The sequence below is a fragment of the Nannobrachium achirus genome (genome assembly GCF_963921795.1).
Source record: "Nannobrachium achirus genome assembly, chromosome: 1".
Taxonomy (NCBI): Eukaryota; Metazoa; Chordata; class Actinopteri; order Myctophiformes; family Myctophidae; genus Nannobrachium; species Nannobrachium achirus.
In genome coordinates this window covers 10704664-10719862 of record NC_137810.1, presented here as the reverse complement: position 1 = coordinate 10719862, position 15199 = coordinate 10704664, and the positions used below count along the sequence as shown (strand labels likewise).

At 43.9% G+C, this 15199-nt stretch overlaps 2 protein-coding genes across 2 annotated transcripts in view; one reads left to right on the top strand and one right to left on the bottom strand.

Annotated features, from left to right (window-relative positions):
* The window catches only part of LOC308286042 (beta-alanine-activating enzyme-like), a gene marked incomplete at its 3' end in the record, with an annotated part of 31836 nt that overhangs the window by 617 nt on the left and 16020 nt on the right, over nt 1-15199 (top strand). The window contains exons 2-6 of the mRNA XM_080727004.1: nt 538-630; nt 1130-1407; nt 2778-2898; nt 3830-4095; nt 4527-4719. Of these exons, the coding sequence (XP_080583130.1) occupies nt 1172-1407; nt 2778-2898; nt 3830-4095; nt 4527-4719 (816 nt within the window). The 5' untranslated portion in view covers nt 538-630; nt 1130-1171. The remainder of the gene's footprint in view (nt 1-537; nt 631-1129; nt 1408-2777; nt 2899-3829; nt 4096-4526; nt 4720-15199) is intronic.
* LOC308298003 (lysine--tRNA ligase-like) lies at nt 9560-12206 on the bottom strand (the record flags this gene model as incomplete). Its single annotated transcript, XM_080741567.1, has 2 exons — nt 9560-9861; nt 10481-12206. 2 exons carry the CDS (start codon nt 12204-12206, stop codon nt 9560-9562), a joined length of 2028 nt encoding a protein of 675 aa, XP_080597693.1.

Below are 15199 nucleotides of genomic sequence, written 5' to 3'. Positions count from 1 at the left end.
GGGTCTTCTTTCATGTTGTTTCGTTTCACAAATGACAGATGAGATTGCTTCTGGGGGTCCCTGGAACAAAATATTTTGCGATGGGGGTCCGTGGCCGAATACATATCATTCTGGGGGTCCTTGACATGACAAAGTTTGACATTTTTAGAATGTGCCTACCAGTGGTTAAGAAGGACCCCCAAAATGTGTTTTTTGCCACGGACCCCCATCTCAAAATATTTTGTTCCACGGATGGACCCCTATCGCAAAATATTTTGTTCCAGGGACCCCCAGAAGCAAAGATTAGATTTCGGTCTATTCTGCAATCTGCATCTAGCTTAAGGCCACAGACCCGTTGGGAAACGAGTTTGGGTCGAGGTCGACCTTTCCTGTATTCGCCTGTGTAGTTGACCAAGGGGCGCTGTTGCGTCACACACACACACACACACACACACACACACACACACACACACACACACACACACACACACACACACACACACACACCACCGCTCACTTCTAACTTGGTTTGACTTTGCTTTAATCCCTGTTTTTCAGGATCACAGGATCTAGTCGGAGCTGAGTGTCCACACTCCATGGTGGTCCACCATCACCCAGGAGGAGATGGATCAGAACCTACTGGATCTGGTGGTGAGAGCTGTCACACATGGTGTTGACCCACCCAGGAGCTGATGCGTGTAGGGGTGGGCGATATGGAAAAATACAATATCACAATATTTTTCCAAGCTGTATCACGATACACGATCTTATCACAATTCTTTTTCATGTTGGTTTTTATGGTTACTTTTCAAGTTACTTTTTAACCGCAAGGTTACAAAACTAAAAGAAAAAGGAGTAACAGAAACAAATTGATCCTTACAAGTATGTAACTCTGACAGTATACAAATGAAACCATTTGGGGAAACCTTAAGGGGAAACCTTGACATTGTAAAGTTTGAGAACTACTGATTTAAAACAAAATGCAGGTTTAAATGAATTCTACAATGGATTTCTGTATTAACAATTCAACAGGATTCTTTATAAGTCTCCCTCATTGTATCACGATATATATACAATATCTCTGAAAAGGCATATCGTGGAGACATTGTATGGTCTCAACGATATTTATCACCATATCGCCCACTCCTAGATGGACTTAAAGAACACATGGTGTTGACCCACCCGGGAGGAGATGGAGGTAAAGAAGCTACAGGATCTGGTGGGCGGAGCTGTCGCGCTGCACGGTGACACCAGAGCAGCGGTGACATTCGACAGTGGCTCCGGGAGCTCGGTGTCTCTGTCGTACAGAGAGCTCGTAGAGCTTGGGGACACCTTGTCACGTGTCCTGCGGAGACACTGTGCTGGACATGGAGGAATGGTTGGATTATACTGTCATACCGATCTTTATCTGCCCGTCTGGATTCTGGGGTGAGTTTACAATTTAACATAATCTTTCTGTTCTCACTGGTACTGGTATCTCTGTTTTAAAACCAATTTTATACCATTCTTACTATAGTCACATGTTCAAATACTGGATTCTGATTGGTTTTAAAACAGTGGTAAATAGGCCAACAACCTTGAGTTGGCTCATGGACCCCGCTCACTGAAACAATTGTAACTAAAGATCCTTGCAAGTTACAACAGTGTTTTCTTTCATTTATATGGAAGAAGTGGTAGAAAAGCAATTTACCATTCGAGGTCGTGGGTTGTTGGCTGATTTACCACTGTTTCAGTTTCACTGAAACAGTGGTAAATCATCCAACAACCCACTCCCTCTCATGGTAAATGGCTTACTTCTAATGGTGCCACAAAATTAGATCTGATCTGTTTTTGGTACAAATTTGTCAACTTGATTTTACTCATAAAGAACATTGAAGGGGTCCAGGCGCATAACTGGCTCTGGTGCCTGGCAGCGTGTCGCGGGTTTGAGTCCCAATCCTGATGGCCTTTGCTGCTTGTCACTCCCCATCTCTCTCTCCCCTTTCCTGTCAGGCTACTGTCCTGTCAATAAAGGCTTAAAAAGTCCCAAAAGATCTTAAAAAAAAAAGAACATTGAAACTTATTTCCAAATGAAAATCTATTTAGTAAAAATCATGAATTCAACCTCAAACCACATAGATTATAGTATAACATTTGTGTCTTTGTAATATACTGTGTGAGTGCGTGCGTGTGGTCATGCACTGACGGTGTGTAATCTGTGTATTCATGTTGGCATGTCTCTGTACTTTTTATTATGGATGTTGGAATGTCATCAAATCTTTCCTTTGATGTTGTGATTTACTGGAGAGACAAAAACAACAGGGTGGGACCGGACGATTACAATGTGCAGTATCAGGAATGTAATTTGCTTTATGCCAAAGATTCTTGAATAGAGACAAAAGTGTATAAATAGAGACAAAAGTGTATAGGGGAGCACACACTGAACGCGGACGGCTGCGCAGCGTCACGTCGTGGTATCGAGGCACGTGAAGTGCCGCGTGGTAACCCCAACTGGATGCGGCGCGCTGCCACACAGCACATCCATTTCCCCGGTGGGGAGAAGCATGGGAGAACATGTTCACCACGCGGCAACGCTGGAAAAATAGAACAGCGGCGTATCGGCGCGGCAGGCGAGGCGGCAGACCCGCGGCTGCGCGCGTCTGACGGCGCCGGTGTGGGTTAGTTCATTGAAAATAATGGGGCCGTATGTTTTGACACGCCGCCTCCGCGCCGTCCCCTTATGTGTGCAACTGTGCATGTGTGTGTGTGTGCGTGCATGGATACAGTGGACCAACAACTAACATGATTTTCTTTGACAGAATCCTCCAGTTGCCTGCTGCCTACGTACCATTTGATCCAGATGGCCCAGTACTCCTGTCAGCCCGTGTTATGACCCAGTGTGGATTACAGTACTGTGCTCTGCAAAGTGATCTGTTGGAGGTTGGCTACTTCATTTAACTTGACAATAAAACAAAAAGAGGTTTCTTAAACAACCAACCAGGTCTGTGCGATCCCATGCCAAAGTGTCAGCACTTGCCCAGCAGTCTGCTGTCACCCAGGTGGTTGCGTGCACGTGCCTATGTACTTCTCTCCCTTAGGGTGTCTTACTAGTAGTTAAGTCTATTGTATACGTATATTGTAAAATTGTGATTACCGGTAACCAATCTTATTTAGACCTGGAACAACAATATGTGACTATACCTTTCAATCCAGAATCCCCTTTTTGTGTAGTGTTGTTTATACCAGTGGTTCTCAACCTGTGGGTCGGGACCCCCAGAGGGGTCCCCAGATGTTTAGCTTAATTACTAACTTTTCTCACTCAACAGTCAACAGTAAGCAGACCAACATACAGTGTAAGTGTATAGAGGGTATCTACACATTTCTAAACTGACAATTTAAGGACTTTTTAATAGCTCTTTGTCAAATATTAGCGGAAGAAATTGTGAAAACAGCCGCACTCTGTGAGCATGTCGATCTGCTATTTTTTACAATATAACCATGTTATATGAAATGTAATGCCTCAACTCTTAGTGTTCGTCAGGGTGGGGGGGTCCCCAGTTAAAATATTATTATTTTGGGGGTCGCGGCCTGAAAAGCTTGAGAACAACTGCTTTATACATCATAGCAACATTAAGTTGCTTGCATACATTACTACAATCTTACATGTTGTGAGATTGTGAGAGAAAAATCTAAAATGACACTGATGCTTTCCCGGTTTTAATGGGTTAAGTTGGAGAAAATGTGGCCATATTTTCCCAGAATATATGGAGATGACTGACGTCTGACATCATAGATGTCTGACAATCAATAAAACATGGATATATTGCCCCCTAAATCGGTTGAATGTTTTGTTTCTACTTTCCTCCCCAAGCGATTCCAGACAGCCTTCTCTGAACTAATGGTGATGGAGGTTTGTGTGAAGTTGTCCAGCTACAACCTGACCCTCGTACGAGTCCAGCTGCTGGCAGCGGCTTCCGTTGCAGACCACAAAGGATCAGAGCAATCTAAAGCCAAGGACCCTGGACACCCTGGACAAGAGGACTTGGCCTATGTGCTCCACACCTCTGGAACAACAGGTCTTCCAAAGACTGTGAGGGTGCCACACAAGTGTATCGTACCCAACATACTACATCTCAGGTTGGTTCAAAGCTACAAGCTCACAGTATATTGCAGTGCGACACGTTGTGAGCTTGTAGTATCTACAATAGCTAAAATTGTGTAGATACCGTAGATCATTTTAGCTATTTTTCACTTGTTGAAAGTATTAAATAAGTACGTTTTGGCCATAGTAGTCTAGTTATTTGTATTATTGGTTCCAGTCAGTTGTTTCTTTGTATATTTGAGTATTTGTCATATTTGCCATGTGCCATTTCTTTCTGCTTAAAGCCTAAAAACGAATGTAATTTGTATTGATAGGTATGTATGTTCCAATGTTCAAAAGGCAATCATTAATCACAAATTAAATATGTGTATGATGACAACTAAAATGTCATGACGTTGGCAGTCCTGACAACACACAGTTCCACATCTGTACTTCACATTCTTAAGATCCCTTTTCTTTGTACCAGAACCTTGTTCCAGATGAGCGCCGAGGACGTGGTTTTCTTGGCCTCCCCGTTGACCTTTGACCCCTCCGTGGTGGAGATGTTTCTGGCCCTGTCCTCGGGGGCGTGTCTCCTCATCGTCCCCACGGTGGTCAGGAAGATGCCCCGGAGACTGGCCCACGTGCTGTTCAACAAGCACAGGCCCACTGTCCTGCAGGTCAGTACACAGAGACTGGCCCACATGCTGTTCAACAAGCACAGGCCCACTGTCCTGCAGGTCAGTACACAGAGACTGGCCCACATGCTGTTCAACAAGCACAGGCCCACTGTCCTGCAGGTCAGTACACAGAGACTGGCCCACATGCTGTTCAACAAGCACAGGCCCACTGTCCTGCAGGTCAGTACACAGAGACTGGCCCACGTGCTGTTCAACAAGCACAGGCCCACTGTCCTGCAGGTCAGTACACAGAGACTGGCCCACGTGCTGTTCAACAAGCACAGGCCCACTGTCCTGCAGGTCAGTACACAGAGACTGGCCCACGTGCTGTCCAACAAGCACAGGCCCACTGTCCTGCAGGTCAGTACACAGAGACTGGCCCACGTGCTGTTCAACAAGCACAGGCCAACTGTCCTGCAGGTCAGTACACAGAGACTGGCCCACATGCTGTTCAACAAGCACAGGCCCACTGTCCTGCAGGTCAGTACACAGAGACTGGCCCACATGCTGTTCAACAAGCACAGGCCCACTGTCCTGCAGGTCAGTACACAGAGACTGGCCCACATGCTGTTCAACAAGCACAGGCCCACTGTCCTGCAGGTCAGTACACAGAGACTGGCCCACATGCATAGGCGGCGCGTATATAAGGCTACGCACGCAGCCTTATATAGACGGCCGCGGCGCTGAGAACAGCTGGCTGTACAAGCTTCAGTCATACAGTATCCTACACACTCACATCGCGTCGCAGATGTGCCCGGTGTGACTCTGAGCTTGGAGGTCTGCTATTCTCTGCACAACATCATCGCGGGACAGAGATAAATTAGGCTTGATGATGGCTGCAGCTGATGTGATCATAGCCTAGTAAGCCTACTCATTGAGCGCAGTCTCCGTCTCTCGGTTCTCAGTGGAGGAAAACGTAGGCTACTCCGATTTTTTACTTAGGTAAAAGTATCAATAGCCTACTGCATTATTGAAATAATTTGTTACAAGTTAAAGTCCGGAATTCAAAATGCACTTAGGTAAAAGTAGGCTACGAAAGTGATGGCATATATAGGCTCACAACGTGTCATAGCGCAGCGCGTTGTGAGCTTGTAGATTGGCTATTTTCAAATAGTCTATAAAACGTTGTTTTATAGCCTAATTTGTTTTATAATATAATAATTTACATCTGCAAAGTAACTAGTAGCTATGTTTTCATATAATTGTAGTGGAGTAAAAATACAATATTTGCATCCGAGATGTTGTGGAGTAGCCTAGTATTGAAGAAAAAAAAAAACATAGCCTCCCCAAACGTTTGGCTCACCCGCCGCCTATGCTCACATGCTGTCCACCAAGCACAGGCCCACTGTCCTGCAGGTCAGTACCAGTGTTGTTTTTGACAGGCAATTTTGATTTAGTTTTAGTCATAGTCTTTTGAATAAAATGTCATTTAGTTTTAGTCATAATTTAGTCACCTGAAAAGTTTTAGTCTAATTTTAGGCGACTAAATCTACAGTTGATTTAGTCAACTAAAATGTATTTTGGCAGGCCTTGATGGTATCGTAATTACACTTGGCTGCGTGCTGAAAATAGCCGATCTACAAGCTCACAACGCGTCGCGCTCACCTGAGAGCAACCAAACATAAAGTGACTCTCTTCAGCACTAGTCCCTCCCTAACGTTTTTGTCTAGTTTTTATTTTGTTGACAAAATTGTCAATATATTTAGTCTTAGTTTTAGTCATCAGAGCTTAGTTTTTATTTCGTTTTCGTCAGTGAAAAAAACACAGTCGACAAACATTTTTCGTCAGTTTTTAGTCGACAAAATCAACACTGGTCAATACACAGAGACTGGCCCACATGCTGTCCACCAAGCACAGGCCCACTGTCCTGCAGGTCAATACACAGTACAATCCATATCGTCGTTGTCGGGTGAAAACCTTGTATGTCCAAAACCGTTCGTTTTGTGTTTATCATTTAAAAAAGGATTTAAACTAGTGAAAACAGCCGATCTACAAGCACACCCCGCGAGGCGTTGTGTGCTTGTAGATCTGCTGTTTTCACTACCTTTGTGCGACGGCCTTTTATGATGAAGCAGGGCTTTACTTTGCGAAAAAAAATATACAAATTTGAATCTTGGAGATACGAGGTTTCTGCCCGACAGTGACGATATGTAAAACATAATAATACAAGTTTATAGCTTGACCCATTTATAGGCCTGAACGCAAATCTGTGCCACTTGAGATTTCAACCACTTTAACCGTTATTTTATGCTTTAAAGGGGAAGACCACCCATTTTCAATATTGAAATATGTCATTAACTCATCTAGTGCCGTTTGCGTGATGTCACGCAATAAGTACTAGAGTACTTACAGTGCCGAATGCGTGATGTCGCGCAAAAAGTAATAAATTACTGTAACGTTGAGTACATTACCGAGTAGAATGGCCGGATGTCCGGAGACGAAAATCCGCGCTGATTTGTCATCATCACGGCTCCACGAGCACACAATAGTCATCCCATAACATTGAGGTGGACGGCCGATCTCATCTTTAATGTCCATTATCTCAAAACAACACTTTAGAAGCGAAGATGGAGGCAGATGCTCGCTTATATAACACATGTATAAACGCTCCATTGCAATCCAGCATGGCACCACGTAAACAATGATCGGTTCCGGCGCACGACCCGATGACGTCAGACCGGAAGTGATCACGCTGTGGCACTTCTGGCTTTCAAAATAAGAGAGTGCAAGCGGATGGAGCCTGCGTGAGGCACTCTGGACATCATTGCGACCGAAAATCGCGGGCACAAAATGAGTTAATATAGAAGAGTTGTGTGGAAACAGAAAAAAAGTTCCCCCCCTTCTGTGTTGCCTAGAACTGGAGGATTGATTTTGGGGTTTGTATTGTAAATTACAATGTGTGATGTCATCAAGTTGTAATTTACAATACAAACCCCAAAATCAATCCTCCAGTTCTAGGCAACACAGAAGAGGGGGAACTTTTTTCTATTTCCACACAACTCCTCTAAGGTATATTAATGACATAGTTCATTATTGAAAATGGGTGGTCTTCCCCTTTAACTATTAAAAAAATCAAACCTCGGTTCGAATTGAAGCGGTGAACTTTTATTCTATGTGTTCTAGAGCTATGAACTCTGTGATCTATACATTCTTCCAATTCTGAATGAATGAATGATTTTATCTGGAGGGCTGAATTGCCATGTGAAGCTTGACCAATCCTCAATTCTGTAGCAAGTAGCAACAGGACGGACGTTACACACATATTCTGGATGTACGGGACAGATAAAACCTGTTCATTCTGGCCTGAAATGACCATATATGGACATGAACGGGACACACAAAGCCACTCCAGATAAAGCCTGTTCATTCTGGACTGGAATGACCATATATGGACATGAACGGGAGGCGGCTTTCACCGCTTCAAAAATAGTGATTAAAAAATAGAAAATTGTGAAAACGATTTACAAGCTCACAACAAGCTCACAAGTTACGAGCTTCTAAATCGTCTATTTCCACACACCACCGCCACGCAACAAAGCATAAAATAAATAAATAAACGGTTAATCGGTTTGCTGATGCATCAAAACAATTCAAATTGCTTAATCAAACAAAGTAATCGACGGTATTATCAAAGAAAGAAAACAATCCATAGTTTCAGCCTCCAATATGGATGCTTACTCAGCCGATAGGGCATGCCTTATTATTCCTCTCCTTCTCCTCACTTGCTTTTTTGGCGCTGTCCTTTAGGGCTGTCACGATTATGACATTTGACATGACTATTATTTGTCCCTCAAATAATTGCGATTAACGATTTAATTGTGTTTTTGTCGTTGACAATTACATCTGTTTGGCTCTTAGGCTTTTAAGTTGCACATGGTAGATATGACACATACCGGTAACCTAAATATACAAAGAAATTACTGACATATTTTACAACTTTATACTTAAACAAGACGAACCTCGGTTCGAAGTGAAGCGGTGGACAGATAAAACCTCCAATAGCACATGAAACCAAGTCATTTGATGAGACGATCAAATTGTACATGTTCCTCTCCATGCTGACTATAGCAAAGTTAATAATTATTTAGTATAAACCATGCTATTACCTATAGGGTTGAATTGTCATGTGAAGCTTCACCAATCCAATGCAATAGGTGAGACCTATGCAATAAGTGAGACCTATTGCATATTTGAAAAAGCCTATTCATTCTGGACTGATATTTTACACGTACGGGACAGGAAAAACCTGTTCATTCTGGCCTGGAGTGACCATATATGGACATAAGGTAACGGACATTGTGTTTTTGAAAAACCCTGTTCATTCTGGACTGAAATGACCATATATGGGCGTGGTACACAGATTCATTGGAGGTAACGGACATTCTGTTTTTGAAAAAACCTGTTCATTCTGGACTGAAATGACCATATATGGGCGTGATACACACAAAGCCATTCATTGGAAGCGGTTTCCACCGCTTCAAAAAGAAATAGCCGATCTCACAACGCGTCGCATCGCGACGTGTTGTGAGCTTGTAGATCTGCTATTTCCACTATTTTTATTATTTTTTTTAAATATAAGAACATTTTTCAACATGGAAACGATTATGAAAAATAATCACGATTATGTCAAAAAGTCACGATTAGACGATAATAATGTAATAATTGTGACAGCCCTACTGCCCTTCTTGCGGTTCTCCTGCGACGCATGGTGGACCTTCTGCGTTAATTGGTTCGCTGATAGATCAAAACAATTCTAAATACTTCATGAATCAAAGTAATCGATGGCATTATCGAAGAAAGAATAACAATCCCTAGTTTCATCTTCCTCCAACATGGATGCTTACTCAGCCGATACGGCGCGCCTTCTTCTCCTTCTCCTCACCTCACCGTTTTTGGCACGGGCCTCCTGCGACGCCAGGTGGATCTTCTGCGTCTCCTGGTGGTCGTTGCGGCTGCAGCTGCGCGTCTCCTCCTTCTCCCGGGCCTCACGAACGCAGCCGAGGTCCTCCTCCTGCGTCTGACCCTTCTCTTGGGACCCGCCGCCGCCTTTGCGGTTTTCCTCCTCCTTCTCCTCCTCGCTTCTGCCTTCACTGGGGGAGCGGAAGCCTCTGCGGTAGCTAAAACCGGGGCGACGTCCTCCATCTTCTCGATTGAGGAATTTATTTTACTTTTAGTTTATGAGTTAAACAACTCATTATTTCTGTCTTGCTCAGGGGCATAGTTCCGCCGATTTAAAACGAATCCTCCTTGAGCGCTATAGAGAGATCTCTCTCTATAGCGCTGCTGCTACTAAAAGATTTGCCATTTCAGATCATGACAAGTGACAAGCCAGTGGGCCAATTACTGTACATGAGTTATATTTTGTCGTTGTCGGGTGGAAACCTTGTATGTCCAAAACCGTTTGTTTTGTATTTATCATTTTAAAAATGATTTAAACTAGTGAAAACAGCCGATCTACAAGCACACAACGCCTCGCACCGCGAGGCGTTGTGTGCTTGTAGATCTGCTGTTTTCACTACTTTTGTGCGACGGCCTTGTATGATGAAGCAGGGCTTTGCTTTGCGAAAAAATGTATAACTTTGAAACTTGGAGATACGAGGTTTCTGCCCGACAGTGAGGATTTACTTTGTTGGCCGCCCAGCCCCCAAAATGGAACGACCTGGACCGGCCTGGACCGGCCGGGAATGAACCGGCCGTTCGGGAGTTGTCCCGTTTTTCCCAATGGCCAGCACGTCCCTGGCCTAGGTGCTTGGACCACTACCATGTGCCCCAGGCACGCTCTGACAGCTCTTGCCGCAGACGTTGTCGTCGGGCTTCATGGCCGGAAAGAGCAGAACCTCCTTGATGTTGTTAGAGTCTGTGAGGAACATGGTGAGACGATCAATGCCCATACCCCAACCGGCAGTTGGTGGCAGACCATATTCTAGTGCTGTGCAGAAGGTTTCGTCGATGCACATAGCCTCATCATCACCCTCAGCTTTGGCCTTGGCCTGCTGCTCAAAGAGCTCCCTCTGCCTGACAGGATCGTTCAACTCCGTGTAGGCATTGCAGATCTCCTTCCCCATCACAAAGAGCTCGAAGCGCTCGGTCAGGCCTTTGTCCGTCCGGTGTCCTTTTGCGAGAGGGCTCATGATTTGAGGATGGTCACGGATGAAGGTGGGGTTGACGCACTTGACTTCGAGGAATTCTCCCACCAACTTGTCGAGGAGGCGGGCAGTGGTTCTGGGGGGAGGACATTCCACTCCTCTTTGGGCACACAGCTCGTCAAAGAATTTGCGAGTCTTGTCACTGTCATAGGTTTCGGGATGAGGGAACGTAACTTCCATTTCCTTTGCAAGGTCACGTGTCATGGACACTTTTGTGAATGGTGGAGTGAAGTCAATCTCGTAGGCCTTTCCCTCTGGACCATGATAAGTTACCTTGTACCCACCAGTGATGTGCTTCACCATCCCTGACAGAAGTTCCTCTGTGATTGTCATCAAGTCATTGTAATCGGCATAGGCCATGTAGAATTCACAGGTGGTAAACTCTGGATTATGAGTGAGATCAATACCCTCATTTCTGAACTGACGGCCAATCTCATACACCCTGTCTAAACCACCAACCACAAGCATCTTGTGGTAGAGCTCGGGTGCGATTCTCATGTGGAGCTTCATGTCCAGCTCGTTGTGATGAGTGACAAAAGGACGAGCCACTGCTCCGCCAGGAATCTGGTTCATCATTGGTGTCTCAACCTCCAAGAATCCCAGCTGGTCCAGGAAGCTGCGCAGGTAGGTGATGATTCTGCTACGCGTTACAAACTTCTGCCTCACATAGTCGTTGAGCATCAGATCCAGGTAGCGCTGACGGAATCTGGTCTCCTTGTCTTTTAGCCCAGACCTGTGAAGATGTGGCAACATATGCAAACAGGGTGAAAGTAGAGTCATCTCTTTTGGAATGATGCTCAGCTCTCCTTTCTTTGTTTTCCCAGGATTACCACGTACGCCGACGATATCGCCTCGTCGCAGCTTGTTGTTGACGGCTTCAAATTCCTCCTCGGACCCGTCGTAGAACTTTGAGTTTGCCATAACCTGCAACTTGACACCTTCCCCTCGCAAGTCATAGAATAGCAATTTAGCACCAGCTACCCTCTTGGCATGGATGCGGCCCGAGACCTTAATAACATCCGTTAGATGTACTCCCTGCTCCGGCTTTTCAGGCTGTAGATGGCTGTATTTCTCAATGAATTCTGTGAGTGACATTTCCACATCATATTTATGTGGGTAAGGGTCCTCGCCCTTGCTCTTCAGAGCTTGGATGGCCTGGGTACGGATCTTGAAGTATTGATTAGGCTCCAGAGTCTCCTCATCCACCTGAAGGTCATATTGAGCTCTTTTATCATGGCATTCCTTCTTCTGCTCCGCCTGCTCTGTAGCTCCTTTCTCAGCTGCCTTTTTTTCAGCTTTCAGTTTCCTTTTTAGCTCATTTTTGCTGATGTGTTCGGTCATCCTTTTGTTGATATGAATTCGTTCTCCAGGGGGACTGGTTTCAAGGATTAGGACCCGCCGCAGTGGTGTCCGGTAAGAACTTTAACCGAGATGTCTTGAATCGTATGGAAGGTTCAGAGGTCTTGCTGGGAGAGCTAGCTGAAGGTCTTGAGATGGTTGGATGTGATGATAAGCAATGAGATTCAGCAATCCTGGAGATAGAGTAAGAGTCGAGGAATGTTTCTGATCCTTCGGTGAGAAGATGCCCCTATTTATAGGGCTTTATTCGTGCTTCCCTGAACCCTTCTCCATATATGGGTCGTTATAGGGCTCATTTGTGTACGGTATGACATCAACGTGTTGTCATCCCTATGGAGATTTCTGACTGTATGACGTGAGATCAATTGACAGCCTTCTTTACAGTTGAGTTTGCAGCTGAAAAATAGCTTTGAACTTAACCAAAATGACCTCTGCCTCAAGAACGCTAATGTGGGGTGCGACTAGAACTTAAACCAGAATATATACAGTAATTCGGAAAGGGGTCAGGGAAGCTAGTTTAAGCCGAGTGAGCACGATCATAGTCATTCGTTTCAATGGTATCGTCATGTAAAGCCTAGTGGAGATAGTTATACTTATATGGAGTTTGTGATGTCAGTCGTAGATGTGTTGGTCAGCTCCGTGTATGAAGTTCCAAGTGATGATTTGGGGGTTTTACAATACAAACCCCAAAATCAATCCTCCAGTACTTATTTCCAACTCAAAGGTATATTAATGACATAGTTCAATATTGAAAACGGGTGGTTCTCCCCTTTAAATTTCTAATTTACTTGGCTCATTGGCTCAAAGCCAAAATTAGGCTTCTGTATGTGCAGTGCACACAGAGTTTGAGCGAATGGCCTTTAAAAAGGACCGTTTTGGGTAGCTTCTGTCTCACGTTGTCTTTCTGTAAGTTAAGCATAGTCATTTTAGCAATATGGTGCAGCCTCAGCTTAAAGGACAACTTTAGTTTTTTACAACAAGGGTTCATATTTTAGATTGTAATTAGAGAAAAGAAAAAGTGAGTGTTAAAATATTTTCATTTGCTTTGATCTAATGTTTTATAGCGTTTACCGTGCTAAAATGTGGGGCATGCGTACGCATGGGGGCATGCGTACAAGTGGCTAAATATGTATTTTTAGACACAATAAGCCAGCAGTTTCTTTATCGCTATTCACAGTAACACTTCTAGCCCCCCTAAGTCACATCCAACCATGAAAGGCTGCGTTGTATCTTGGGAATGGGCTTATTCTGTGTAAAATGACATATTTAGCCACTTGTACGCATGCCCCCAACCACTGAAATGAGAATCTCTAAAACAATAGAAAGAAGTAAATGAAATAATTTTAACACTCATCTTTTATATTATTCTTTAATTACAATCTAAAATATGAACCCTTGTTGTAAAAAACTAAAGTTGTCCTTTAAAGAACAGGGACACAACTAACTTCATCAGTGTATGGTGGTGACTTGTTTTCATCTGGAATCTGCTGCATATGCCTGGCGAAAAACCCACTCTGCTGCCTTCACCGTGCCTATGTGTTCTAGAGCTATGAACTCTGTATATACATTCGGTTCAAAGTGAAGCGGTGAACTTTTATTCTATGTGTTCTAGAGCTTCAGAATTCAGAATTCTGAATGATTTTATCTGGAGGGCCGAATTGTCATGTGAAGCTTGACCAATCCTCAAAGTATGGTCTCATTGGACATTTTTAATCATCCAATCATCAGACCGGGACGGACACTACACACATATTCTGGACGTACGGGACAGATAAAACCTGTTCATTCTGGACTGAAATGGCCATATATGGACATGAACGGGACACACATGGGACACACATGTACGGACAGATAAAACCTGTTCATTCTGGACCGAAATGTCCATATATGGACATGAACGGGACACACATGTACGGACAGATAAAACCTGTTCATTCTGGACCGAAATGACCATATATGGACATGAACGGGACACACATGTACGGACAGATAAAACCTGTTCATTCTGGACCGAAATGACCAAATATGGACATGAACGGGACACACAAAGCCACTCCTTGGAAGCGGCTTTCACCGCTTCAAAAATAGCAGATAAACAAGCTCTTTGTATGTGAGCTTTTTTTTTTCAAAAATCGTGAACATAATTATGTGCAAGTCTTTGAATATGTTTGACCCGATTCTATAAATGTCTTCTAAATCCTTTTTCAAAATCAGTGGTTCTCAAACTTTGTCATGTCAAGGACCCCCAAAATGACATGTACTTGGCCGCGGACCCCCAATCTCATAATATGTTGTTCCAGGGACCACCCAGAAGCAAATATTCGAGTTACAAATGTTCACTTTTAGAAAGATACATTCAAAGACTTGCAAAAAGAAAAACATTTAAAAAATAGCAGATATACAAGGCCGCAGTGCGGCACTCGGTGCTGCGCTGCGAGCTTGTATATCTGCTATTTGTCAATCAGGGTTCTTCAACGTTTTCAGGCCAAGGACCCCTTAGCTGAGAGAGATGAAGCAGGGACCCCCACTACATATCGGACAAAATTGTGTTGCAGATTTTCAAAGATTTCATAGACTTGTTTGACAGCACGGTCATCAGTCTCTGTTGGACGCGTGTTAATGTGTTTTTTCAGACATTTAACCACTTAAATCGTCGATACTTACTCAATTTGATCTGCTCTCTTTTTAAACCTCTACACCAAACCGATTTGCCAAAAATAGCCGATCTACAAGCTCTCAATGCCTCGCAGCACGAGGCGTTGTATCATGTTACAAATCGATAAATGCCCTACAAAGGCAGAGTGCAGTAACTACGTTTTCGAATTTCACCAAAAAATGGGTTTAAAAGTGTTACAGCTTATCAGCCAAATGAGATAAATATATAAAAGTGATATTACACTGATTGTACATCTGTTCTTGAGGTAATTGTTCATCCCCCAATATCATGAAGGCTAATTTGACCGTTGGGCGACACA